Here is a 25869-nt window from a genome sequence, read left to right as displayed (position 1 = left end):
AAGAAATTTAATCGTATTACGCCTCGGATGTAACTTTATAGGATGTAAAAAGTGTGAAGCTTATCGAGCGCTATTAGCACGAGAAAATAGGCATCGAAGGTGAGATTAGCTCGCGGTGATGAATAGAATGTTTATGTTATTGGCAAATTGGACGATGAATCGATGAAAACTGATTAGTCTTCGACGCGATAGATATTATCATAAACTGACCTGGTAATCGATAATTCGCAAATTAGACAAGATTGCACGGATTTGTAAAGATTTGTGTTTACTGGACGCGACGCAGCCATTGTGCGTCCCGTATAAATTAAACCATACGACTTGTCGGTTTAATGGAGTTTGATCAATTTATATTTACCACCGAATTGGGAATGTTAATGCACTTATGAATAAATTATCGAGGCGATTGATAATTCTCCTCCGATCTTTTTGCCATCGATATAATTTTAACTCGGGAAAGAAATTATAGAGAAACGGTTATTCGATTATCATCCGATTCATTGAACAAAAATTTCGTTTTACGGAGAGAATATTTAAAAGAGAAGGAAAGGAACCGATCGAGATAAATCGATATCACATTTTACCATCAATTGATAAGTTTCTTAGTTCGTAGATAAAAACGAATACATTTTTCAAAGTTTAAAATTAACTTGGTATAAAAATATCTCTCCACGATCGTGAGATTGCGGGGCGGATTTCGGGCCAATGGTATCCTAGAATCGAATAAAAATTTAAACGAAGGAAATTCTCACTTTCAGGGGGAGAAAAAAAATCCAGTCTCTAAGAGGATCTAATTGCGGCAATTTTTTTAATGGCCTTCTGCTTCTGGGGGATGGTTACAAAGTTTCCCCGGCTTTCTCATTAAGTTGCGCAAACACGTGTATTACGTACACATACATAGAAACCAGGCTCGGAAGACTGCCGTTCATTCTTCTCAATTTGTACCATTCGATTTTCCAACTTCCTAATTGAGTTGCTCGTTCGAAAGTGGCGTACGCGCGAGTCTCGTTAAACCTCTTTTTACACGTCCAACGATGAACGATTTCATTAACTCCCCCCCTCGCTAAAATTTACAAAGATTCGAGGTTTTTATTTTTCTTCTTCTTCTTCTTCTTCTTCTTCTTTTCTTCCTCGATTCGAAACGAGCAAATTCCACGAGATGATGAGATAAGATAAGATAAGAAAAAAGAACGGATCTTCTTACACTAAAAATCTAATTCTAAAAATTTATTTTAAAATCTATTCTAAAAGTATTCTAAAATCTATTCTAGTAGTAACGATTCGAAGGAACGACTCGTTTTCCAGGGGAAAAGGGTTGGGTTGGTTTTGCTCAGCTACGTAACCAGGACACTAACGAGCCTGTAACTACTTGTTGCAGTGACGCGCTGACGCGCACTACTGGTATGAATGCCGAGCTCCGTCTCCAGTGTTTGCGGAATTTGACCGATCTGTTGTCTCGCACGTTTAAGGGGCTATTTGTGTTTCCGGTGCTCGGGCACGACGACACGGTGAACTTCTCCCAACTTGCCGAGCTTTGGTCAACCTGGCTGCCCCAAGAGGCTTTGGACACTTTAAAAAGCGGTACGTACTCATCCAACCGCTTTCCTTGTTCTACGGAAACGAGGGAGGTTTCTTTTTCTTTTTCTCGTCTTCGCGGCTTGAGAGAGAGTATCAATGAATTATCATTCTAGCAATATCGATCGAACATTTCCCCTTCCTCTTATCCTTCGTTCCTCTCATTTTACCCCCCCAATTCGGAAGAATATTAATATTCGTTATAAATCTTTGTTATTCCTCCGAAGTTGTAATAAAATCCATCCATGGATCCGAAGTTGGGAGTTTAACAAGAATTTTTCCGACTACGACGGGGAATATTATCCCGACCGATAATCCATACTCCCCTCCTCCTCTTCCGTTGGAGGAATAATCGGTTCAACAACGGGTTGAAAAAAACCCTGGCCATTCAAATTCATTACTTATGCGAAAAAATCAATATTCCCCCTCGTTCGATACTTCTCACCCGATACGAAGAATCCCTACTTGGCCGACGCTTGAATCAACCATCGTTTCCATCGAGCGTGTGTGCATATTACCCACTCGAATTTTTATTCGAACGGGAGAACGAATAAAAGGCGAGCGCGCGCACCTCTCGAGCAAACAAAAATTTCCTCCCTCCGCTGTATTTCTCCTCTCCTTCTTCCGTCGTCGTTTCAATAAAGGTTGAATAACACGAGGTGAATCGAGAGAATCGCGCGAACGAGATCACTGCGAAGCGAGAGAAAGAGAGAGAGAGAGAGAGAGTGAGTGTACGTATAAACCGCCGCTGTTAAACTCATCCGACTATTTGGCGCACTTGTTACAGCCGGATATTACACGATAGAGCAAACCTCGGAGAAATATCGGATCATTTTCCTCAACACGAATTTGTGGCTGAACACGGCCGATAATCGTATGCTGCACCACCAATCCGGAGCGAGCGTGGTCGATAACACGCAAGATCCTTTGAATCAATGGTCTTGGTTCCAGACGACTCTCGAGACAGCTCGAAGGAAGGAGGAAACGGTAAGAATCCCGAATTCATTTACGTACGACCACATCTAGAACCGTTATCTCCCCCCCTCCCCATTATCGCGCCAGTATCCTTTTTTTTTGTCCTATCTTATCTTATCTTATCTTATCTTATCTTATCTTATCTTATCTTATCTTATCTCCGCTCTCGCCCAACGTTACATTAAACTTTGGCTCGTAAACATTTTCCTCGATCATGTTGCGCACGAAGCAGCCGTCGGATACGAAAATTGCACCGTCCAGAGGCCATCGAAACCCGAAACTTTCGCATACTTTCTCGACGTAAAAACGTTTTTTCATCGATTCGTTTCCTCGAAACGAAAACGCTGCTCATATACGTATAACGTTCTTCGTGGATCGCGTTAATTGAAACGAAGGATTGGATTTAATGGATCGCGTCGCGAAGCGAGAAATTTGGGGAAGGAGGAAAGAGGAATAGAGAGAGAGAGATAAACACGGGAAGAGAAGGAGAGGAGAAGTTGGGCGGCAAAGGAGGTTTATTGACGAAACGTCAATTCCCCCCTTGGGGGATGAAAATCGCGGGGTATCAATGCCGATGCCGCTTCGTTTCCTCCATTTTGGCTCCTGTCGCGATAAATTATTTACACGGGACGCAGTTATCGGGATGACAGGCTATCACTCAATAACAGAACTTCCGACCCGAAGCTTTATAGCCTGAAACCGATCGTTGAATCCGCTTTCTCCGCGTCGGGATACCAAGTTTCCCAGGAAATATTAATATTCGATATTGTTCGACGGCTCGATCATCATTCCCATTCGATATTCCCTTCGTGGATATCGCTTTGTATTTTTTTAAAAAATCGAGCCGAATCGGGAAATTGTTTAAAGAAAGAAATTTCTTTTTTTTTTTTTCTTCTTTTTGCAATATATAAAGAAACGTGTGCGCTATCGTGGGAAAAAGTACGGGCAAAGGAGAGAGAAGAGAGAAATAAGTATCCTTAAACTTGCATCCCGATGGGTAAGAGTGAGATCGATATCGAAGGTTTGCAAGTTGGGGAGAGAAGGATGGAAAAATGACACGGGTGCTCGAGTTTCCGTCATTTAAGATTTACGGACTTTCATAATTGTGCCTGCGCGGAGAAGTCGAATCGATTTATCTTTAAAAACGAGCGAGTTACAACCTCGATTCGCCATGTTTCCGATGTGCCTCGGGGAACGCCATTTATAGATTGATCAAAATGCACGCTGTAAATTGTTCCCTGTAATATTATTCTGGGTAAAGGTAAATCTCCTTTCGATACAGGAGGACGGTTCTGTTCTAAAATTTTATTTCTCGCGTTAAATAAATAACCAAATAGAAAGGAAAAATTATCGATCGTGTAAATAAACTCCTCGAAAATTGAAAGACAGTCGAAAGATCCTCCAAGCTTCGCCCACTGGAGAAACTATTTTACACGATTTAATCGTCGCGGTGCAAAGCGGGGGCACGCGATAAACCGTCACGAGAGAGTGAAAGATGGCCGGGCAATGTGTCTCGTCGAGCTAACTTCCCCGAAAATTTACTCTTCGCTCCAATAAGCGCGTTTCCAACCGTCCCCATCGGCGCGGGATCGATCTTTATCCGGAACAAACGTCTATTTCATATCAGCCTCCGATGAAAAGAATTCCAATCTTCCCTCGGCTACGATTCGGTTAGAAGAGAGAGAGAGAGAAAGAGAGGCAGAAAGCTTTATGAGTTTGCCCCACGAAATGAGATCGGCCGCGAATTTATTCCACGACCAATTACCATTCTCGGGGGTCTGATGGGCTCTTTGCATTGCGAATTCGCCGGTTACGCGCTACAATTGGCGCGGTATCAGTGTCAGGATGACGCTCCTCTCTCTCTCTCTCTAGATATCGGTTATCGATTACGAGCCCCGGGCCGTTTAGAAGCGAGGAGAATCCTTCAAGCTGGCTCCGCGTTACCTGTGGTGATAAATTATGCCGGGACTTTGAATTCCATACACGGAATCGTAATGTATCTAAATCGTTGCGTGCCGATCCCTATTGATCCCATATGTAAGCCCGTATGGACGTTCTTCCATAAACTTCCCACTCGAAATAACTCGAAGATTACGGTTACGTAAAATACATATTCGAGGAAGAAGTTTATTAAAACAAGTTGGGTAATATTATCCTCTCCTCTTCTCGCCCGATCACGCCCGCATTCCTCTACTTGTCCGAGCATATCGTACACTCGTACTACTCGGTAACGCTCCCATTTGTTTACACTTTTTTTCTACTTGTCCTTGAGCGTTGGCGCGCTGACCGACCGAGTTAATACGAGAGATAGAAAGAGAGAGAGTTAATTATAACAACTACGAGGATTTTAAAACGAAATTAAAATCGCTTAAACTAACTTTATTTCGATGAGTTACCTTTCGATGAATTAATGCAGACTTTGGTATCTGATCGTTCACTGGCCGTTCTCTGACCATGAAACATCAAAGTTTAAGTCGAACTTTGCTTTGAATATTGCACAAATACGAACCGATGCTATTATTAAGAATTATTTTTATTGTATATATCGTTTATACTCAAACGAATGCTGGTTCACTTTAAATGTTTGCAGCTGAACTCGCGCGTCGTTGCTGAATTCTACGCGATTTGTATTCTATTTTATTCTAACTGATCTGATTCGGAAGACTATCGCGGATCTTGGTTTTTCCTCCAACCCAATCCAATTGTTCTCCTTGAAAATGTAAATTAAGAGGGGGTTAGAAGAAGGTTTCGAAGGATGGGGGATCAAAAGCTTTGGCACTCGTGAAGTGGCCATCGCTCCCACGTCTCCGTTCAAATTGGAGAAATTGAGGGAAACGACTATTGAAAATGAAATCCAAACAGACAACTTAAATGAAAAAATTATATCGTACATTTCTCTCAGGATGCTCTTGTAAATACAGCTCAACGTAATATATGTATATATATATATATCTCGTGAGAGGTACGTATCGAACGAGACGAGTTGAAGCTTTTCGAAAAATGATGCGGGCGGTTGGTTGAATGGATGGAAATCTGATTTGCACCCCGTACAGGTATAGTATAATCCCCGCCTTTGTCTCTCTCTCTCTCTCTCCTTTCCTCCATGCCCCGCCTTGGCCGCCGCGTATGGAAAATCGCAGGAAACTTGTTCTCTTCTCGGGGAAGTCGAAGATCGATCGATGACCGATAATACGATTACAAATTACAAGCCGCTTAGACACGTCAGCGGATGAAACTGACCAATCAGCAACACCATTGTCGCTCGCCTCGATTTATCGGCGAGCGGGCCGTGAATAGTGCGGTGATTTTTGCGCCTATCGACCGTGCACTTTTCGGTTTCAAATCAAATCGTTCGGGGTCCACGGGATTCGAGGGTGGAGCGCGGAACCGGGGGCAAAAAATTTATATGCCCTGCCTGTTTTTCCTCTCAGATCAACGCGGCTACCCTTTTATTGTCAGCGGCCAGAAATTAAATTCACCCTTTCTTTTTTTTTTTTTTTTTTTCGTTCGTAAACGTATCGAATCGGATTGGGCGGAGAGGAAAAATAAAGAAGGGGAAAAAAAAAAATATTTTTCGTTCCTCCGCAACGACACGAGATCCATTGTTTCGTATTTTTTTTTTTTTTTTGTTTCGTTTTTTAACACGCTCTCATTCCGAACGATTCGTTTCACTCGACGGTGACGTTTTCTTTCTTTCGAAGACAGTAAGTAACAAAGAGAAATTTGTCGAACAAAGGATAATTTAAATATTTGAATCGCTTCATACATACGCGATAAGCTGTAACGGAAATATATTCCGGCAAAGATAGAGCTGCTCGCTTCCGCGAGCGTAACCCTTGAACACCTTCGTGCTCGTAAGACATCGAGCATTCTTTCGTCTCCGAGCATCTTTCGTCTCCCTGTATATATATATATATATGTATATATATATATGGAAGGGAATCAACGTACGTACACGCAACACGACGTGAAACCTTACCGTCATATGCAGATTCTTTGAAAGCATACCAGCTACGTCCCATTTGGATTGAACGATGTATACACATGTCGCGAATTCCATGTGCGCCGAGGCACGAGAAAGATAGTCTCGTTTCTTCGCCGCGTCGCTCACCAACGATCGTTATTCCCTATCTTTCCTTCAATTTTCTCTTCTTCTTTTTTTCCGCGTCCTTTCCTCGCGTTCAATTTCATATTTTTACTCGGAATTTATTGGACAGGGAAGGAAAAAGAATCATTTCGTTAATTCCTCTTAAATCGTCTTAGGTCGGTCTACGGATCCATCCTTTTGTTCCTCTACTTTTGTTTCTACGGATAAAAGTATATTCAAAAGTATATAAGGACGAAAGAAGGCGTTCATCAATTGCGCGAAAGTACAAGAAAGTTGGTTCGTTTATTTGAAATTCAACGGCAAGTTTGGAAACTCTGTCGGCTAACGATAAGAACTTGGCTGGTTGAGTTCTCGCTCCCGAAAACTGTGCGAATTTCTTTTCCGAGATTCCTCGTCTTCGCTCCTCCCGTGACACGTTCGAGAATAAGAAAAGAGAATCTACGTCGTACACGTCGAGACGTAGACACGAAGAATTAATTTTCAGAAACCGGGATAATAGAGACGAAATAACGACACACGCTCCTTGGCCGTGTTCGCGAGTAACCGCGTGAAACTGGTTGGGAAGGAAATTTCGCGGCTCTGATTGGTCAATTTGAAAAAGGAAACGCCTACTTTCTTTCTACCATGGTATTTATCGCGCATAACGATCCGACAAAAACGACGATCTTTATCTAAATGCATTAACGGCTAAGAGAATTCCAACTTTTTATTATTATATTATTTATTATTATATTTTATTTTATTTATATTTCTCGTCAATATCCACAGGATAATTACAATTTGTAACGATAGTTTAATAGTTGAAGTAGTTAAGATAATAATTGTACGTTTGCGAATATTTCTGCTGAACGTATTATGGATAGTTTCGAAAATATTTCGGCTTTCAGTTTCACGATGATTATCCTATAAATACGTTTATAAATAAAAAATAATTTTTACGATTTCGAATATTCGAATTATATAGCTCTTTTAAGATTGTGAACAGAGCGTTTGAAGCAGAGAGATAGGCGATCCTTGTACCGTTCCGCCACACTTCTTTCCACCAGTGAATAGTATAGCGTCAATTCTCGCGCTTAAAATAGTTCAATTTCACGCTGCAAATCAGATTTTTTTTCTGGCTTCCTCTAATGTACAACCTGGTCCAATATGACATTGAACGAACAGGGCCAATATATATATAAAGAAAGAGAGAGAGAGACGGGAAAACCCTTTTTGAAAGAGAAGCAGTACGAATATACGCGTATCGAGGTAAACGGTTTCTTTGCGAAAGGATCGATCGAAAGTCAGGAACGACGCGTATTGTGGCTCTCGATATTTAGAGATATCGTTTGCTTCCTCGCTCCCGTGTTGCGTAAAATTTTTTCGAATTTTTCCGTACACGCACGGATACGATGCTTCTTTGTTACGCCCACTTCTACGCTCTCGATATTCCTGCGGGCGTTATTTAAATGCTTACTCGTAATCGAGCGAAACAATTGTATACGATTATTTATTCGTCGATTTTTTTTTTCCCAACAAAACTTCGTTTTTCTAAGGGAATCGATTCAAGGGAACACGTGCATCGAATACACATACGTGCATTTAACTGGGATATTGCTTAACCAAAGCCGATAAACCGATAGATATTAATAGCTCATATCGATAACAAACAAGTAGGATGATAGGGTAGGGATATAGGATTAATTTCGATGCGCATTCACGTATGTAAGTCAATATAAAATATTTCCAATTCGATATAAAAGAATTCAATTCGCTTATATAAGAAGCGATATTTCATTTTCTACGTTTATTATTTGCCGGAATCGATATAAATACCTTTCACGTACTTTTCACAACGAACTGAACGTGCTTATAAATATTCCGTCATTTTAAAGAATCGGATTTCGCGTTAAAAATATTATTCATTCGTTCGTTCATTCGTTCGTTCGTTCTTCGGTGAAATTATGCAAATCGAACTATCGCGAAGACGATATATTTAAATTTGAATCAATATCGTATTTGAATTCGCAATACGAGTACGGTTACACCGAGTTTAATATTTTTTAAAGTCACACGTATGTAGTATACATATATATATATATATATATATATACATATAATAACGCGGTATTTCCCGGAGCGGAGAAGAAATATCGTTGAAAAATTCCACCGATGAATATTAAATATCGAGGCAGAAGGAAAAAAGTATGCCGAAAAAATCGCGAGCGCGACAAACTGCGAAAAATCTGCGCGAAAAATCGAGGACACACAGTGACAATATTTCGGTCGGATAGTCGGAAAGGCAAATAGCCAACCATAGGCCGCATACGTCTCTCGTACGGAGAGTATCGTACCGGAGTATTCGGTCGTGTGTCGAGAAGTGAGCGATCGACGAGTGGGGAAGGAGAGGGGGGAGTGTTTCGTGACGCGATGGAAGGACGGAATATACGGGCTTGTTGTTACGTTTGGAAGAGTCGTTCGTGCCTACTGAACCGCGTAACACTTATCTCTTTCGGTGGGAGCAAAGTTTCGTTCCCCGGTGCCCGATCGACGACGGTGTTCACCGTTTAAAGAAAATCTACTTTTTCCCACCGGTGCAATTCGTTCGAAACGGATCTCCGTGCGAATGGAAAACGACTTTTTCCACGTTTTTTTCTTTTTTTTTCTCCTCTTATCAGCTTAACGAGCTTTTCTTTATCCGCCGACAACGTTATGCCATATCCCCCCTCCACTATCCCTTTCTTCGTAGCGTCATTGACTTCTATTCTTTCGTTGGAACGAACTTTTTCCCTTTTTTCTTTTTTTTTTTTATTTTTCATTTTCGCTTCTTTCTTTTCTCCTTTTATTCTTTGATTCCTAGCCCCCTAGTTTTCTCTCGTCCGCTACGTATCATCCGCGGTTGGTCAGCCGCGTCCTTTTGTCTTTATTTTTTGCACCGGGACCGTTCTCCCTTTTGTCGTCTCTTCACCTTCACCTCTTAACCGTAGTTAGATTTCTCGTTTTTCCGAGATCGTTTTTATTCCTTAACTCGTACCGTCGGTTTTTTCACCTTCGCAATTTTATCACTTTTTCCTCCCTCTCCCCTCCCTTACCTTAACTTGATCCCTTCCCTTTTCCCGTCTTTACCCTCTCCACGAATTCTTTTCCGCGTTTTTACGAATTTTCCGACCATTCCTTTCCCCCATCTCTCTCTCTCTCTTTCTAACATATAATATCCAACGTTCTATCCTAGTTTTGCGTTTTAAGAGATAATCGTTTCCGCTACGTCTTCTCGTTTTCCATCTCTTTTCACCCCGCCCAGAATTTTCTATCTTCCCACCATTTTTCTCCATAAATATCGAGCACGAGCAGCCAGTTTACGAGCTCCATATATATATATAGGATCAACGTAGGTCGCGTTTAATTTCGCGAACGTGCTCGATTAGGTGTTTCGCGACAACTCGGATCCGTATCTCCTGAATAACGCTTACGGAATTCCGTTTACCCGCGCTAACGAGAGAGAGAGAGAGACAGAGAGATTCGCTTCTCGTTACAAGCTTGACGAGAGGGAATTCGCGTGCAACGCTTCTTGCTTCCCTGCCCGCTTAAACCCGTCGATCGAATTAGTTTAATTTCGAAAAACGAAAAACGAGAGCGAAGCGAAAATCGTCATTGAGCATGATGCAAAATCAAACACGATCCTCCTCCAAGCAGAGAACGCGGAGGCAATTAACATCGTGCATACACATGTTATAAGGGTGTTTGATCGAAAGAACGTCGATATCTCATTGGCTGGATCGAATAACGACTCGATCCTTTTTCTTTTTAGGTTTACATCGTGGGTCACACACCGCCGGGGGTGGACGATCGGGAGAGTGGCGCGTCCATGTTGAACGAGCGTCACAACGCCAAATATCTGCAGCTGATCCGGCTGTACTCGGACATCATTCGCGGTCAGTTCTTCGGTCACTGGCACACGGACACTTTTCGCGTGGTTTATAACGATAACGGTAGGTGGATGCATCTCTGTTTGTCCCTTCTTGTGTCGGCCAATAGAGCGGCGGTCGGCGTCGCGGTGAGGCCGACGGATCGATGCGCCGCGAGCAACGTTGTTCAACCCTTCACTGATTTGCGGTTCACCAAGTGGCTCGACTCTTTCCTTTTTTTCTCTCTCTCTCTCTCTCTCTCTCTCTCCCTCCCTCTTACCGCGTATATATATACACGTGATTTTTATCCTTTTGTCGATTGCTCTCGTTCGTCGATTCGATTTCCTGCAGCTTTTGGTGGATAGGTAACGTTTCATTTTTTTTAACGCGTTCGAAAATCGAAATCGGTATTTCGTCGTCATTTTATACGTGACTTTGTACGTATTCGTCGATATTGTTGTTATTTTTTTCTTTTTCTTTTTTTTTTTTTTTTTTCGTCAAAGTGCAAAGACTCTTGCTCTCGTCGTATTTCGCTTTTGTCGTACGCGACGCGTATCGAAAAACGCGCCTTTGTTAAATCGATTCAACAACGGCGATTCGAGTTTCCTAACGGTTCCACCGGCGCGTTTGTTAAGTTCGAACTTGCAAAAGGGGGGAAAAAAAAAAAAAGAAAAAAAAGTCTTTGATGCTTCGAAACGGATGAGGCTTTGACAAGTAAAATCTATAAAACGTATTAAGCGTAGGGTAAATAATCATTCCTAGTTTCCATAACAAAACGTGTCCACACAAGCACGTGCGTGACCCGAAATGAGCAATTTATTTCTTTCTTCGTCTGAATTAAGATAAAGCGGAGAAAAAAAGAAAAAAGAAAAGAAAGACCTGGTTAAAAAACTTTTATCGAAAAACTTGGAAATAAGTTTCGAATCGGACAATCGTCCGTATCCAAGTAATCAAATCTCGAGAACAAGTTTCGACGATCGAGTAAATGCTCGTAACTCGTCGTATTCGAGTGGAGAGCGAGAGAGAGATAGATAGATAGAAGGAGGGGAGGGGGTAGAAGTGGAGGCGTAAATGAAGGATGGTTCAATTTTACGACGCTGTGCAGGTCCATTCGGTCACGCTCCACTCATATTTTTCATCGTGTTCCTTCATCGGAAATGGCCGAGGCCACGGACGAATCGATAAATTCTCCGCGCGTCGTCCGCCGGCCAGAAATACTTTCCATTCGTTTCACTCGTCCGTGGTTTACATCGGCCGCGTACAGTTTGACGCGCATTTAAACTCCCCCCTCCCTCTTACATCTTTTTTCGCTCTTTCCACTTGCGTCGCGCGCACGTGGAACGTGAACACGTGGCGGTGCGCAACGATCAATTTCGCCAACCGACCGTTTGTGTCGCCAGGTCTGCCCGTATCCTGGATAATGATGGCGCCCAGTATATCGCCAACCACGCCTGGAGGACCCAACAATCCGGGCTTAAGGCTGTACAAATTCGAAACGACGACCGGCCAGGTAAACGGAAATTAAGTAATCAACATCCATTCCTTCTTCTTTTCGAAAGAGACAGGATACGTGTATGTATATGTATATATAGTATAGTATTTTTCTCTTTCGTTTCCTTTTGTTCAGGTGCTGGATTATACTCAGTACTATCTCAATCTGCCGGAAGCGAACTCCGGGACGGCAAACTGGTTGATCGAGTACTCTCTGCTCGAATATTACAGTCTTCAGGAAATTACGGCGATCTCTCTCCACGACCTGGCCGACCGATTCACCCAGTTCAACGATTACGCTTTCGTCAGGTACGTAGATCGTGGACGGGAAAAATTTTTCCCAAAATCCGATCCTCCCTTTACCTTCTTCGTTCCTTTCTCTTCCTCCTTGTTGCCCTCCCGATACTCGATATTTCAGCTCGCGAATATTTGTCAGGAGGAAAAGAGATTCGAACGATAAAGAAACGCTCGAAATCTTTTAACGCGCGTTCGAGGAAAAGATCGGATGCGCGCGCAGGGAGCCGTTAGTGAAAATTCGCCATGTTACGCGATGCGATCCCCATATATCTCGAGCCAATTATCATTATCCCCTACGCGCCTATAATCGTCCGCTTCTCTTTTCGCCTGTTCGCTACGCGTCGATATTAATCGGCCGACCGAGCCCATCTTTTGTCAACTCTCCCCGTGTGTGCGCCCGCTTGTGTTTCCCACAGATACTACGCGGCCAACACGGTCTCGTTGCCGCGGGAAGTGGAGCAAATTTGGGGCTGCGGGGGGCCGTTGAACGGAGCCTGCGCCCTCCACCATTACTGCACCGTCACCCGATTAAATCCGGAATCCTACAAGAAGTGTTACTCGTCGTACGCGTTCGCCCTCGCCTCGACCGGCCCATCCACGCCACGGATCTACCTGTCGCTCTACCACCTCGCGCTACTCGCCTGCGCACACTTGGCCAGCAACCGGTAGATTTCCGCTGGAGGAGCGCGGGGAGAACGGCTCGGCTCGACTCGACTCGAATCACGCGCCTGCCTCCGCCCTCGCGTTTCCACGTTTCCTCATCGATCCACGGGAGGGGGAAGAGAAAAATTTCTCTTCCCAGACGATCATCGTCGTCATCGTTCATGAATCGTTACGTTGCAACTTTGGGGAAGAGGGAAGAGGAGAGGGAGGGAGGGAGGTGGAGATGTACTTTATCCGTGTATCTTGAGTCTTCTTTGTCCACCTCCGTGTCTTCTCCCCTCTGTCTTCTCTTCGAGAGGAGAGGAGAAGAAGGGGGAAGAACGGCGAGGGATTCGAGGGTCCTCCCGAATTCGAAAAACGGGAGAGGGGAAGGAGGAGGAGGAGGAGGAGGATGATCGACAGGGTATTCCTGGGAGCGAATAAAAGAAAAGAAAAGAAGAAAACAAAAAAAAAAAAAAAAGAAAAACCTCGATGTTGTACTTGCTTCTCTTAAGCGTTTGTGTGCGTTTGTGTTTTGAACGCGAATGGAATCGCGTTATCGGGGGGCGCGTGCAACGCGCCTAAGAATTCTCGTCGAGACGATTGGAGACGCGAGAGATCGTTGGTTCGATCGTTCGAGGCGCGACGATGAACAAGCGTTTCCGTAGCTTTACGAAGAGGAATTAAGTTCATCGCCATCATCGCCATCACCACCATCACCGTTTCGCGATAGTGGAAGATTTTGTCGGAACAATACAGTATTTCTTAATAAACGAGTCATGGATTTGTAACTAACTTGTTATCCCACAGTTATTTTAACGATCCTAATATTTATCATCCCGTTCCTTTTACGTTTCGACATAGGATAAAAGAGGTAAAAGATAATATCGTTAATTTTATTATTATTATCTTTGTTATTATTACAATGTTATTTTTGCTCTTATTATATATACGTTATATCTATTACGTACAGTTCGAGCGAAACGATATATTTTTCGTAATATATTCGTAATATTAGCTCGCTGCGTATAGAGTTGAACGTCGTCTCACGTTTGACGCGATAATATCGTATCTCCCTAAAAAAGAAGAGAGTATAAAACGAAAGTATAAAATATCCTTTCCATTCTTTTGTTAAAGTTAAAGTGATCTTTATCCTTTTACTCGAGTCGCGTTTATTTTATTCCTCGAACCAAGACGAGAATCGTTCAAGAAAATGAAAACGATTCTCGGTAATAATGAAATTATTATAAATCATCGTAAAGGTTGGTCAATTCCAATCGTTCAAACGGGTTCCAGGCTCTTTCCAGGTGTTTTCCACACGGGCGCAATCTCGACACGCGATCATCAAAATCGGACGGATGTTATTCGTTTTCTTTCCACTTTTCTTTTTCCAACTCTTCATAAATCGTTCGAAGAAGGAAGGTAAGTTGACACTTTTTATCGTAATTTTACTCTCCCATGGCCGAGAGTTGGGGAAATCTCGAACTATTCGTTCCTCTCTCAAATAAACCAATGAGCAGTTGGCAGAGATTCGCAATTTAGACAGACGAGATCTCGATTAATTACTCACTCGCTACGGCCCTGTTAACCAACTTCCTTCCGTAAACGATGCTCGTGGTGAACATGGAAGGTAAGTAAGTCGTTTATTAAACCAGGCGAAGAATTTTATCGGCGTAACAAAATTTTCAGAAGAGACTTTAGAGGAGAGCGAAGAATTGATAGAATTCAGAGGTGAAAAAAATCGAATCAACGTTTCCCCAAAACGAGAAAAATGAAGTAAGAAAAGTAAAAATTAAACATTGGACAGGTTCGATTATTCTCCCAGATTCGTCGCGATCGCGTTTCTTTTTTAAAACCCTCCTCCTCTCTCTCTCTCTCTCTCTCTCTCTCTCTCTCTCTCTCTCTCTCTCTCTCTCTCTGCGCTTCGTTTCTACTTTCAAACAGCGTTTTAAACGGCGTTTTTCACTTTTTTCTTTTTTTTGTCTTTAAGGTAAACAATAGGGTACGGTAAATGGGAAATGAAGAAGAGAGGAAATAGAGCGAGACAGTTAGTCGGTCCAGTTTTGTTCGACGGCTAAGTTCTACAGCTTATGTACTTTTCCCCTCCCCCCACCTTGTCCGATATTAACTGTAAAAGGTTCGACGAGGAACGCGAAGAGGACGCGATACATAAACGAGTAAAATCATTTATATCGAACGAATAGGAGGCCGTTTCTTTCTCTGTTTACGAATTTATCTTACGTTGTTTATCGTACGAAATTTAATACGCGCGATGTTTTCACGCGAGACGATTTCACGGACGCCCGAGTCCCCGCGTCCAGGATTTCTCTCGAGACCACGAAACGGGTAATAAAATTTTTATTGGCGTGAATTCTTCCAACCCGTTTCTTTCGTATCTCTTCGTGCTCTCGAACAATAACCAATTATATATCGATTCCGTCGTTATATATAGAGTTGTACGAAATTAACTAAAACGTAAATAGAAAGAATACGAAAATACGTATAATTCTTGGGAATAGAATAGAATTCGTTTACAGAAAGTTAAAGTGAATAGTTGATACTTGAAATGATATAATAAATAATTCAACGTCGTTTTACGTCGAATAATGAATAATAAGCTACCGTATCATTTTTTATTTATCTTCATCCGAATAGAATAATCCTCGACTCGATCGTCCTGATTTTGACATCATTTTTATTATTTTCAAAATCTTGAATTTTTTTTCCCCCCCCCCTTCTTTTTGTTCAATAACAAGTATACAACGTATATAATAACATTGTATAGGAGCATAATTGAAAGAAGCAAAACTTTATTCACTTACCGCCAGCCTTTGAGGGATAGAGGAGAGAGAGAGGTCTTTAACAGTGTGGCCTTATTCAGTGGCTTCGCTATGAAGGCGAACCCGCCCCTTTCGACGTCCGTTCGCATTCGACTTTTCGCCGGTGCTCCTTGCAATTCAAACGAGGATCGACGATAATAGGCGGCATTCCGTTCGATATAAAGTGTCTCGCGTTTGTCACGCTATCGTCTACCTTCCAGCTGTCTGGAAATGGAAGAAAGAATAGTTCGTTTTTTTCTCCCCCTCCTCCCCTCCCCCTTTCTTCTTTTCTCCTACTTATTTCCTTCCTCTCCCTCCCTTCCCTCTCTCCTCCTTTTTTCTTTCCTCTCTCGTCTTTTCTTTCCTCCTCTTCTTTCTTTCTTTCTTTCTTTTTTTTTTTTTATAAAACATCACGTCGCAAAAGAACGAGGACTACGAGGTTCGAGTTGGCGAGGGAGAGGACAGCGCCACGTTTTACGAGAATGTTTTTCATTACACATCGTGTACACGGAACAATGTAGCCCCGACAATTGAATACGTGTTCCCGCGCGAGTGCGCGACAATATCCGCATAAACGGGAGCGTGCATGCACCGATGTACGTGCGCATCTGACGATGAACGCCCGTCACACGCCAGAGGCCCGACCACGCCACGCGCTACTCATAACTTAGCGCGACATAATGCAGCGCGAAACTGCGCGCACCCAGGAAAGTCATTCGTGTCATCGATCAATCCGACGCACAAAAGCACGCCTCTCGAGCTGCTTATTCTAGCAATTACCTCGTCCGGCCTCAACCTCCACGCCTTTTTTCACGGCGTCGCTGCGAAGGGAAATGATGTTCCGTCGATGGGTTGGTGTATTATTACGAACGTCGGGCAACGGCGATGAGACTGTCCTCGAGATGTCTCGTTCCGAGGATGTTGCAGGATAAAGAAGAAACGCTTCTCGCTCGGTATACTCGGTGCAAAGATGGAAGAATTCGTTTGATGTCGCGTTCGTTTGATAAATTAACGGAGAAGAATGCAGTGCACATTTGCAGCGAAACGTATCTATCCAAAAACTCGATGTAATCCTATTAAAATTAGAAAAACTTTGAATCGTTATAATTCCGAAGATAATGATTTTCTATCGATGGATGAAAGATCGTTGGAAGCGCGGAACCTTCCCCTTTAAAACGCTTTTTGTTTCATCCCGATACGACTTCCGGTTGCCGAGATATCATCGTGCAAAGGGAAAGGTAATTTTTCATCGTTTACTATCACTTGTCCATTCGGCTCGCGCTAGCCGTCTCACCGACTTATCTCAAACTCGAGTCGAGCGACAGTCGCTTAAAAAAACGTAATAATACGCTATTCTTGGGAGAAAATTCTTAGTACGCATTTCCAAGAAAAAATGTAGGTTATCGCAGATCCCTATCCACGATCCCCGTACCCGTGCATTACATAAACTTTCAATCCTCTGTATCTCGGCAATCGATCGAGATATCGACAAGAATCGAAAACTGACTCGAATGGCGCGTTTTACTCTACGTATCCTATATTTCGATGACGAAATTTCTAATTTCTTTCCCACGCTGAAAATTTCAAATTCGCGACTTTGCGTGATCCCGTTATCGCGATGCACTCTAACGGACACCGACTACTTTCTCGACGTAATCTACGTAATATTAATGTACACGCATTTTTTTTTCACCGCACCGATACGGGTATAAATAAAAAAAAAAAAAAAAAAAGAAAACTTCGTTAACGATTACAATCTCGATTATATCTGGAAATTGATCGTCGTGTATGATCGTCGTGTGTACACGCGTATTCAATAGTAGCGCGGACAAATTGCTTTCACGGTATATATATATATATATGTACACGCATGCGCATATGGGGGGTGTACGTACGTTACAGAGCTGTTAACGGGAACGTAAAGCTCGACTATATGCTCGATGCGCGCCATTGAAGCGTATACCTACAGCGTACAACTACGTCAAAGCGACGCGGAACACGGATACTTGATGTCATTTCGCGCTTTGTTGGACGGACTTTTTACAAGCATTTCTTTGTCGCGAGAAGCACGCGTCGCTTGTATCCCTTCGACTTGTCGATATTAAAAATGTCGCCTCTCGACGTGGTATTTACACGCGCGGGAAACACCGCGTTTGAAAGAGCTCGTGCATGCACGGATTAAACGTATCATTGGAAGCGTATGTACGTACGTATATATCTGCGATATTTATCACCGCTCGAAAGAGTCAGAATCTTGTTTCTTCTGTGTATATAACTTTATTAATAAAGAAGGAGAATTGACTCGAAACAGAGTTATCGTTCGATCGGTGGAAATTTTAAAAAATATCGATAAATTAAATTCTATGTTAAATTAAATAATTCGAATGAATTAATTAACTCGTACCAGTTACACATGTAATTGCAAATAAATGTTAAACGAAGTTGAAATAGTCGAAAGCGTTTCCTACTTCCTCGACCTGAAGTCACCTACTTACTCTTAATTAACATTACCTAATTACATCGATTAGTCTTGCACTTTGTACTCACTGCTTAAAATAGTAGTAGTTTCTTAATTAAAACAAGATGAACGATATATATATATAAGAAATATGATAAAAGACGATACGAGTCTGAAGAATTATATAATTTTGCGTTAAAAATCTCGTTAAAAAGGATTGTTAATAGAATTTCGTTGATACGAGATCATTACCATTCCACATTTGTTCCAGTTTTTATTAAGAACAACCACGTTGAATAAAACTTTTTTACGAGCCAACTCGTAGAAAAGTATGAAAAGACGGTAACGAACGATGCGATGAATACGCTGACATTATGGAAGAAATTTTCTATGCACGCGTATAAAATTTCCATGCAATTTCTATCATCAAGAATCAAAATACCCTTTCTTTCTTTTTCTTTCTTTTCTTTGTTTCTACATACAAAATCTAATCTATCAAGATATTCAACAAATATTTACATTACAAACGTAAATCTTAGAATTAAAAACGATTAAAAGCGTTCGCCCTATTTTTCCTCCAACTTTATAATAATTACAACACAGCTTACAACATCGTGTGAAACGTTGAAATTATTTTAAACGCTTTACTCGCGCACGCTCGTTTATTAGATCGATAGATACGCATAAATTAAACGTACAACTATTAATCAGAACGTCGCGGAACGTCTTGCAAATTTTCAAAAAAAAAAAAAAAAAAAAGAGAGAACTTTCCACGATCGTCTGCGAAAAATTGTTCGAAAAATACCCTTTAGAGCACGTACGTAAATTCAATTAGAACGGAATGTCGGTTGATCTTGGGACATCGGTTGGCGCTCGAGAGCTAAGGAGAGCATCGGGTTATCGGGTTATCGCGTTAACGCTCGTACGGTCTATCGACCGGCTATGTACCGTTTGATAAAGTAGCACGTATGACGTACCATGATGACACGTTGCGTTACATAGCCGTGCAAACACCGCTCTATATATATATATGTATATACACACATATATATATATATACATATTTGTATATACACGTATATATACGTACATACGCGTATGTATACATATATATATATATACATATGCACGCACGCATAGAGGCGTATGGAGGAGCGTTTGTGCATGTCGAAGCCGACCAATCGGCTTGGGATGCTTAACTCTTCAAAGCAAATGTGTTTGCGATGCAGACCTTACTCTATTCCTGTCGCACGTGCATTCTCGAGCATTGGGCATTGCCGCTCGTGGATTAAAGTTACATAAGCGCTCGATCCATACCCATCCCCTCCCCTTCCTTCCGATCGACCGTCTTTTATTACTCGCTAAGGGCAATCAACCGAGCGAGAAGGAATTGCGATGCTCCTATTTCTCGAGGAATAGGATGAAATAATAATTTTTTTTTGAAACTACCACCGGCTCTCGAGTGTTATCTCGAGAAAGGGATAGAAAATGGAAGAGTAATCGGCAAGCGCAGCTTCACGTTTCTTATTTAATATAACAAGAGCAGGCACGTCAGCCGGGATCACGAAGGGTGCGATGGTTGCAGGATAGAGCTATTCGTCTAATTGAAACACGAGGCCTCTCCTTCTCTAGGAAGGAACCGTAAGGAACCGTTTCCCTGCCGCGTTTTAAATTAGTTCGACCCGCCACTCGTGTTCCCTCATCATCGGCCCAACCCGTCACGGGGGCACCACTGCTTCCTTTCTTTCCTTCGCCGCAATTCCGCTTTCTCGGAGGGGGGATGGAAATTTATCCCCTTCCTTGGACAAATATTCTGTCCAACGGGACGAAAATCGTGAAAAATAAAAATTGAATCGTCCCCTTTGAATATCACGACTCTCTCTCTCTCTCTCTCTCTCTTTCTGGTTTAAGGTAATATTCTCCGGAAGTTGAGACACGATCCAACGATTAATTCGCAGCTACGAGGCTGAGAGAGCCTTCTTTATCACCAGTCGCACGCGAACCATTCCTCCCTTATGTTTATCAATCGTCATTTTCTTCTTTCTCCCTTCTTTTTCCTCCTCCTTTTCTCGAAATATATATATATATATATTCGAAAGTTTCGATTATATCATCGTATCGTACGAAATTCGATTTATTTCGAGAATAAGATATTAATATTAGATAATAATATAATTATATTATATTAATATGTAGATATTAATATAAGATAGATATATAAGATATTAACCCTTTGCACTCGTATGTCGCCATATAGGCGACATTATATATTTTACCGTTGCACTCGTCTGTCGCCATATGGGCGACATCTTACATTATTTGGGGTCAAATTATAGCCAGATAATATTACATATTATTCATTTAATTAAATTTATTTACAATTAATTAAAATCATGTTTTCAAGAAATATGATGTCCCTAACATATTATATAGATTTTCATATTTCAAAAGAGTGTGATGCAGATTATATATATGTTTATTTGCTATATTATTTGTTATTGTATATTTATTTGTTATAATATGTTTATTTGCTAATTTTTTCTACTAAACCGGAAATTTTAATTTATGTTATGTTCGCATAAAAATATTTTCCTTTTGATCGATTATGAAAAAAAATTCCGAGTTGATGGGTAGTGGCCTTTCGAAAAAATTCCGAGTTGATTGGTATCCTTATCGAATATATATACGAGTGCAAAGGGTTAATATAACATAAGATATTAATATAATTTTCAGATTTATAAGGTTCGTTTGTTCAACCTGTTTATTGGGAGAAAGAGAGCGGAAAGTTCAAGTACAAGCGGATGGACGAAGCGTGGTCGAGAGTTGGAAAGTTTGGGAAGGTGGGTTAATTCGTGGCGCGATATTATTCAAATTTTCGTCGTGCGACTGTCCCGTGGAAAACTTTAAACGCGTGGCACGTGTAACGCGCGAATTTTAAAAAAATTTTAAAAAAACGAACGAACCTCGTTTCGATATTTAATCTCTACGTAGCCATTTTGATTTTGCGAATCGAAGAAAGGAAGGATTTCCATCACCATCACTTCTCGTTATTTCTCGTTATATCGCCGATCGAAAATTGATAGATGCAACGAAAATATTGAAAGAAAAAGAAGAAAACGCGGCAACCCGATATTTGTTAACTTGCCAATCCGATTAAAATTTCTTATCCCTTTATTTGCAACATTCGTGTATTCGTGGAAATGATCGAAAACGTAACAAAAATTTTCCTATTCTCTTCACCCAAAACGAAATTACATATATATATATATATACACACATTACTACATAATTTCATCTTCTTCACTCTTTTCTATTTCATATTTGCCCATTCACACGTATACATCGATACACGTATGCATTGTAGCACATTGAAACGCCACAAATGCGGTCGAACACCAAAAGAGAGAGATATCGAGATATCGAGATATCGAGGCATCAAGAGAGAGAGAGATCATTTTATTATTTCACCGGGGGGATAAAATTTCGAACCGTTATCTGCCTTGATCCAGCCGCGATTACCGATATAATCTTTGCGCTGGAATCGCCACCGAATTGGTTACATTAGTTATTACGTTGACAAAGCCGCTCCCTTATTCCTGGCCCGGTGATCCACCCGGAGACAGATCAAGGGTTTAAAGCGCTCAACGCGCCACTCTCTAATGAACTATTTCGAGTGGAAATTAGATTGGCTCCGCGCTCTAAATGGGCGACGGTGGCGCGTAATCGCGTTACCGGCCATGATAAATATTAACTTTCGCGCCATCCTCCCCTCCAAATTATTATCCCCGTCGAAGAATTATCGATAAACGCGCCCCTTTCGTTTTTCCTCCATCATTTCTTTTTTTTTTTTTTTTCTCTTTCTTTCTTTCTCTTCGCTATTTCTTTACGCGCGCGTAGAGAAATCGATCGATGTTTTCGACGAGGCTCGAATCGTTTCGCGAGTTTGCGCTCGATTTTTTTCGAAATGCGCGTTTTAAAGCGATTTTATAACGCGATTTCTTAACGATCAAGTCGACTAACTGGATTGGAAATTTTATTTTTCTCCGATTTTGAGATATGACTTGTACGGAGATTTTGATTCTTAGAAAATGTATCATTGCTTTTTATTTGTTATTCTATTAATAACGCAAAGGTATAACTAAATATGTAGAGAAAAATTAACATTGCGATAATTACAGATAAATATATAAAAAATCGTATACAAATTAAAATAAGAGAAATAAAACGTATAACTCGAGATGAAACAGAAAGAAAAGATGAAGAGAAGAAAATTACAGTTTTTTTTTTGACGACGATTCTGATTATCAATCAGATCGACCGAGATTAAATTTCTCTTTTAAAGAAAAGGTGGCGTGGCGTGAAAAATGTTGGCTCGAATATCACATCGTCGAACAGATTTTCAGATGCCTCGATTTCCACCTACTCGTCCGCTCGTAGCGCAACTTTGATACACGAAAGTTCGTCGGGTGGCAGGATTTTGGGGATTGCATACTTATTAGGGGGACAGTCCGTTACACGCCGAGTTTACGATATACTTCAATCACGGGGCGGGAGGGTAAAAAGCAATATCTCTTGGGGCGAGCGTCGCAAGAATGAGAAAGTCCTTTTAACAAGAAGCAATTTCGAAACTTTTCAAATCCCCGTTTTAGCGGGAAACGAATTCTATAGAGCGAGGCGCGCCATATTTTCTTACGCGGCCAGGCCTGTACTACCATCCTCACGAACTAAATTCCGAATACAGCAGCGCGAAAACAATTTTTAGAGAGAGCAGAGCTTACTCACTTACCAAGGAAGTTCTTCTCTCGTGGAAGATTTCGATTAAAAATTTGGACACTTATTCGAAGATATAAAAGATGAGAAAGTTGAGAGAGAGAGAGAGAGAGAGAGAGAGAGAGAGAGAGAGAGAGAGAGAGAGAGAGCGAATTCGAACGAGATACATTAGATTTGGTAAGCTTAATTGCGCGAGAGAAAAAAGGTGAACGAGCGCATCGTTCGACTGGAGAAATAATCGAAACGTCAAGGACGTTGCGGGGGAAAATGAAGGATCGAATAATCGTCACAACGGTGTGTAAACGTATCATCTCGTTCATCAAGGAGATCGGATTTTATTCTTACTTTCCTTTTAATTCGGTCGCGCCAATTATTAACCGATATCCCCCCCTACGTTATTATATTTCTCTTATATCGGTATACACCTAAGCTCCATCCCTACTATTTTCCAGTTATTCAAGCGGGGGGAAGACAATGTAGCGGATAAAGTATCGGATAATTAAAATTTATCGCTCTTCTTATACAACGTAACGCGTAACGCGTCCCCTTTAATTTTGCCGTCGTAATATCGGGGCAAACTGGTCGCCAAACAAACAAGATAAAACCTCGAGAGTTTTTGATATCGGGGAAAAATTCAGTTTAAAGGAAAAAAAAGAAAAAGGAAAGATTCGATTTCGATAATTCAATTTCTTAATTAAATACACGCGGTTTTAAATCCACGAAACGATCGAGCCCACCAATAGATTCGAGGCGTGGATTAGGTTTTAATTAACTAAGGAAAGTGGGATGCGACGTTAAGAGAGAGAGAGAGAGAGAGAAAGAGAAAACGTGAAAAAAAAAATATCGAACGGTTCGAATCTTCCCCCCTCCTTCGAACGCGAGGAGGGGGATAGAAGAATTTTTCCACAAACATTCGTGACAATTTCAATTAGCCGCTAAACCCTTGTGTCGCCTATTCAAACGTTTGCCCGCTTTAATTAGTTCGGATTATCAAAGTTACCGTTCCGCTTGGCTCGATTCGGGGTCGGGTCTCGCGACAGGTAGCCCGTTAACCCAGAAACACGGCGCGTTTTCCTCCTCCTTCTCCTCCCCGCCCCCTCCTCCTCCCAAATCCGATCGAGTCGGTCGGGTTCATTCCCCAAATGGCGCGGCCCAACAATTTCGAAAAATTCCCTCTCGAGATTCTCTCCCTCCCTCCGCGCAATTCTCTTCTAAGAAGGGAGGAGAAACGGTAAACGGTATAATGCGAGAGTGTCGTTAATCGCTAAAGTGCTTCTCTTCGAATCCGACCTGTCCTTTCTTCCCAGGATAAAGCCCCTGATCGGTGCGACACCATTTCGCTTTCGCAACGAAAAGTCGCCTAGTCCAGAGGGGAGAGGGGGAGAGGAGGAGAAAGCTGGTCTCGTGAATCTCTCCGGTCGACAAACGACGTATCGACGCGGAGAGAAAGAAAAACAAGGGAAGGGGAAGGAAGAGACGGAGAGAAGGCTCGATGGATCTCTCTCTCTCTCTTTCTTTTCTTTTTTCTCCTTCGGTCGGCGAGAAATGGCGACCGATTTCGAGGTGGAACGAGGTGTGGCGCGGCGTCATTTGGTAATGGAGTTAATATTTTAGCGGTGAGACAGTCGTGAGTAGGAGGCGCTTCCTCGACTCTCGGGGGGGAAATGACTGAGAGGAGGCGAGGCGGGAGGTCGTGGCGAGAACAACACTCGCGTACATTTTACGTCTGTTTCCCGTGACAAACGTTGCGCGGAATACCTCGACGCTCGGCAGAACGAGCCGCGAGAAAAACAAACTGCCTTCTTCCAAACCGCCTATTCTTCCTATATATACGCGCATGTTTATATATATATATATAACCTTCTCCCTCTCTTCCTCGCCAGAAGTCGAGTGGTGGGAAACGGGACAACTGTTCGCGAATCCACACATGTACGTTAGACTCACACTCTCTCTTGTTTCTTCGCCGCGACAACACGCGTCTGTTATGATTGTTCCTCGCAACTTCAACGACGATTCCCGCGATTTGCTTTCGTCGCTCCTTCCTTCCTCTCTTTCGAGTTCGATTCGGCCGACAATCGAGATCGGCCTCCGTGAGAATATTATTCCACGCCTCGCTTCAGCTAGTCTTCCATTGTTTCTCAACAAACGACGATAACACGCGACGATATCTTTTCCGATGCAGGGGTATCCGCGCGAATAAAAGCTAGGGGAAAATGTAATTCTTCCCATGGTGGACCGCGGAAGATGAGTGAATCGAAGCGAAATCGAAGCGGTTGCGCGTGTTTGGATCGAATCGATTTTAATCAAAAAGGTATTATAGTATATAATATATATATATATATATATATATATATATATATACTATAGGCGCGATGACGTTATTATTAATATTAAACGCTTCGTATCGAGAGAAACTCGGGATGAAAGAATTGCGGAAAATGTACGTAAGAAAGTTCAATTATTTCAATATAAGATCCACCATAGAAATAATATCGCGACGTGAAATAAATTCAGTATTGAAATTGCATCTACTTCTAATATATACGTTTCTAATATACATTGCGAGCAAATACCTGCGATGATTGTCGAATGGATAACGTTCTTTTTTATCTTTCTTTTTCTCTCTCGCTTCGCCTCCTTTCTCGAGGCGCTAGCCGGCCAGTCCTGGAAACGGGACAAGATCTCCTTTACCGTTACGGATTTATCCCTCCTTCTCGTAAGGGGCCAGGCTTCTAACAAAAACAATCACATAGCCGGAGAGCAAAGTGATGTCGAAAGCTTCCGTGCGATTCAATTTACATATATATATATATATATATATGTATATACCATGCGATTTCAAACGTAACG

The 25869-nt window shown here is 41.9% G+C and overlaps 1 protein-coding gene across 6 annotated transcripts in view; it reads left to right on the top strand.

Moving 5' to 3' along the window:
• Positions 1–25869, top strand: part of LOC122714582 (acid sphingomyelinase-like phosphodiesterase 3a) — a 140280-nt gene that overhangs the window by 19425 nt on the left and 94986 nt on the right. For 4 of the 6 annotated variants that reach the window (XM_043936051.1, XM_043936048.1, XM_043936049.1 and 1 more), the window contains exons 5-9: positions 1379–1581; positions 2363–2562; positions 10446–10626; positions 11943–12052; positions 12170–12342. In XM_043936051.1, coding sequence (XP_043791986.1) covers positions 1379–1581; positions 2363–2562; positions 10446–10626; positions 11943–12052; positions 12170–12342 — 867 coding nt within the window. Of the gene's footprint in view, positions 1–1378; positions 1582–2362; positions 2563–10445; positions 10627–11942; positions 12053–12169; positions 12343–12746; positions 13768–25869 lie in introns of those variants that run through there. The other 2 variants (XM_043936050.1, XM_043936053.1) reach the window with 1 other exon arrangement.

The sequence above is a fragment of the Apis laboriosa genome, unplaced genomic scaffold, assembly GCF_014066325.1.
Source record: "Apis laboriosa isolate Shangri-la unplaced genomic scaffold, ASM1406632v1 scaffold33_cov142, whole genome shotgun sequence".
Taxonomy (NCBI): Eukaryota; Metazoa; Arthropoda; class Insecta; order Hymenoptera; family Apidae; genus Apis; species Apis laboriosa.
The sequence above is the reverse complement of the archived record's forward strand: the minus strand, read 5'-3'. Positions and strand labels throughout refer to the sequence as shown.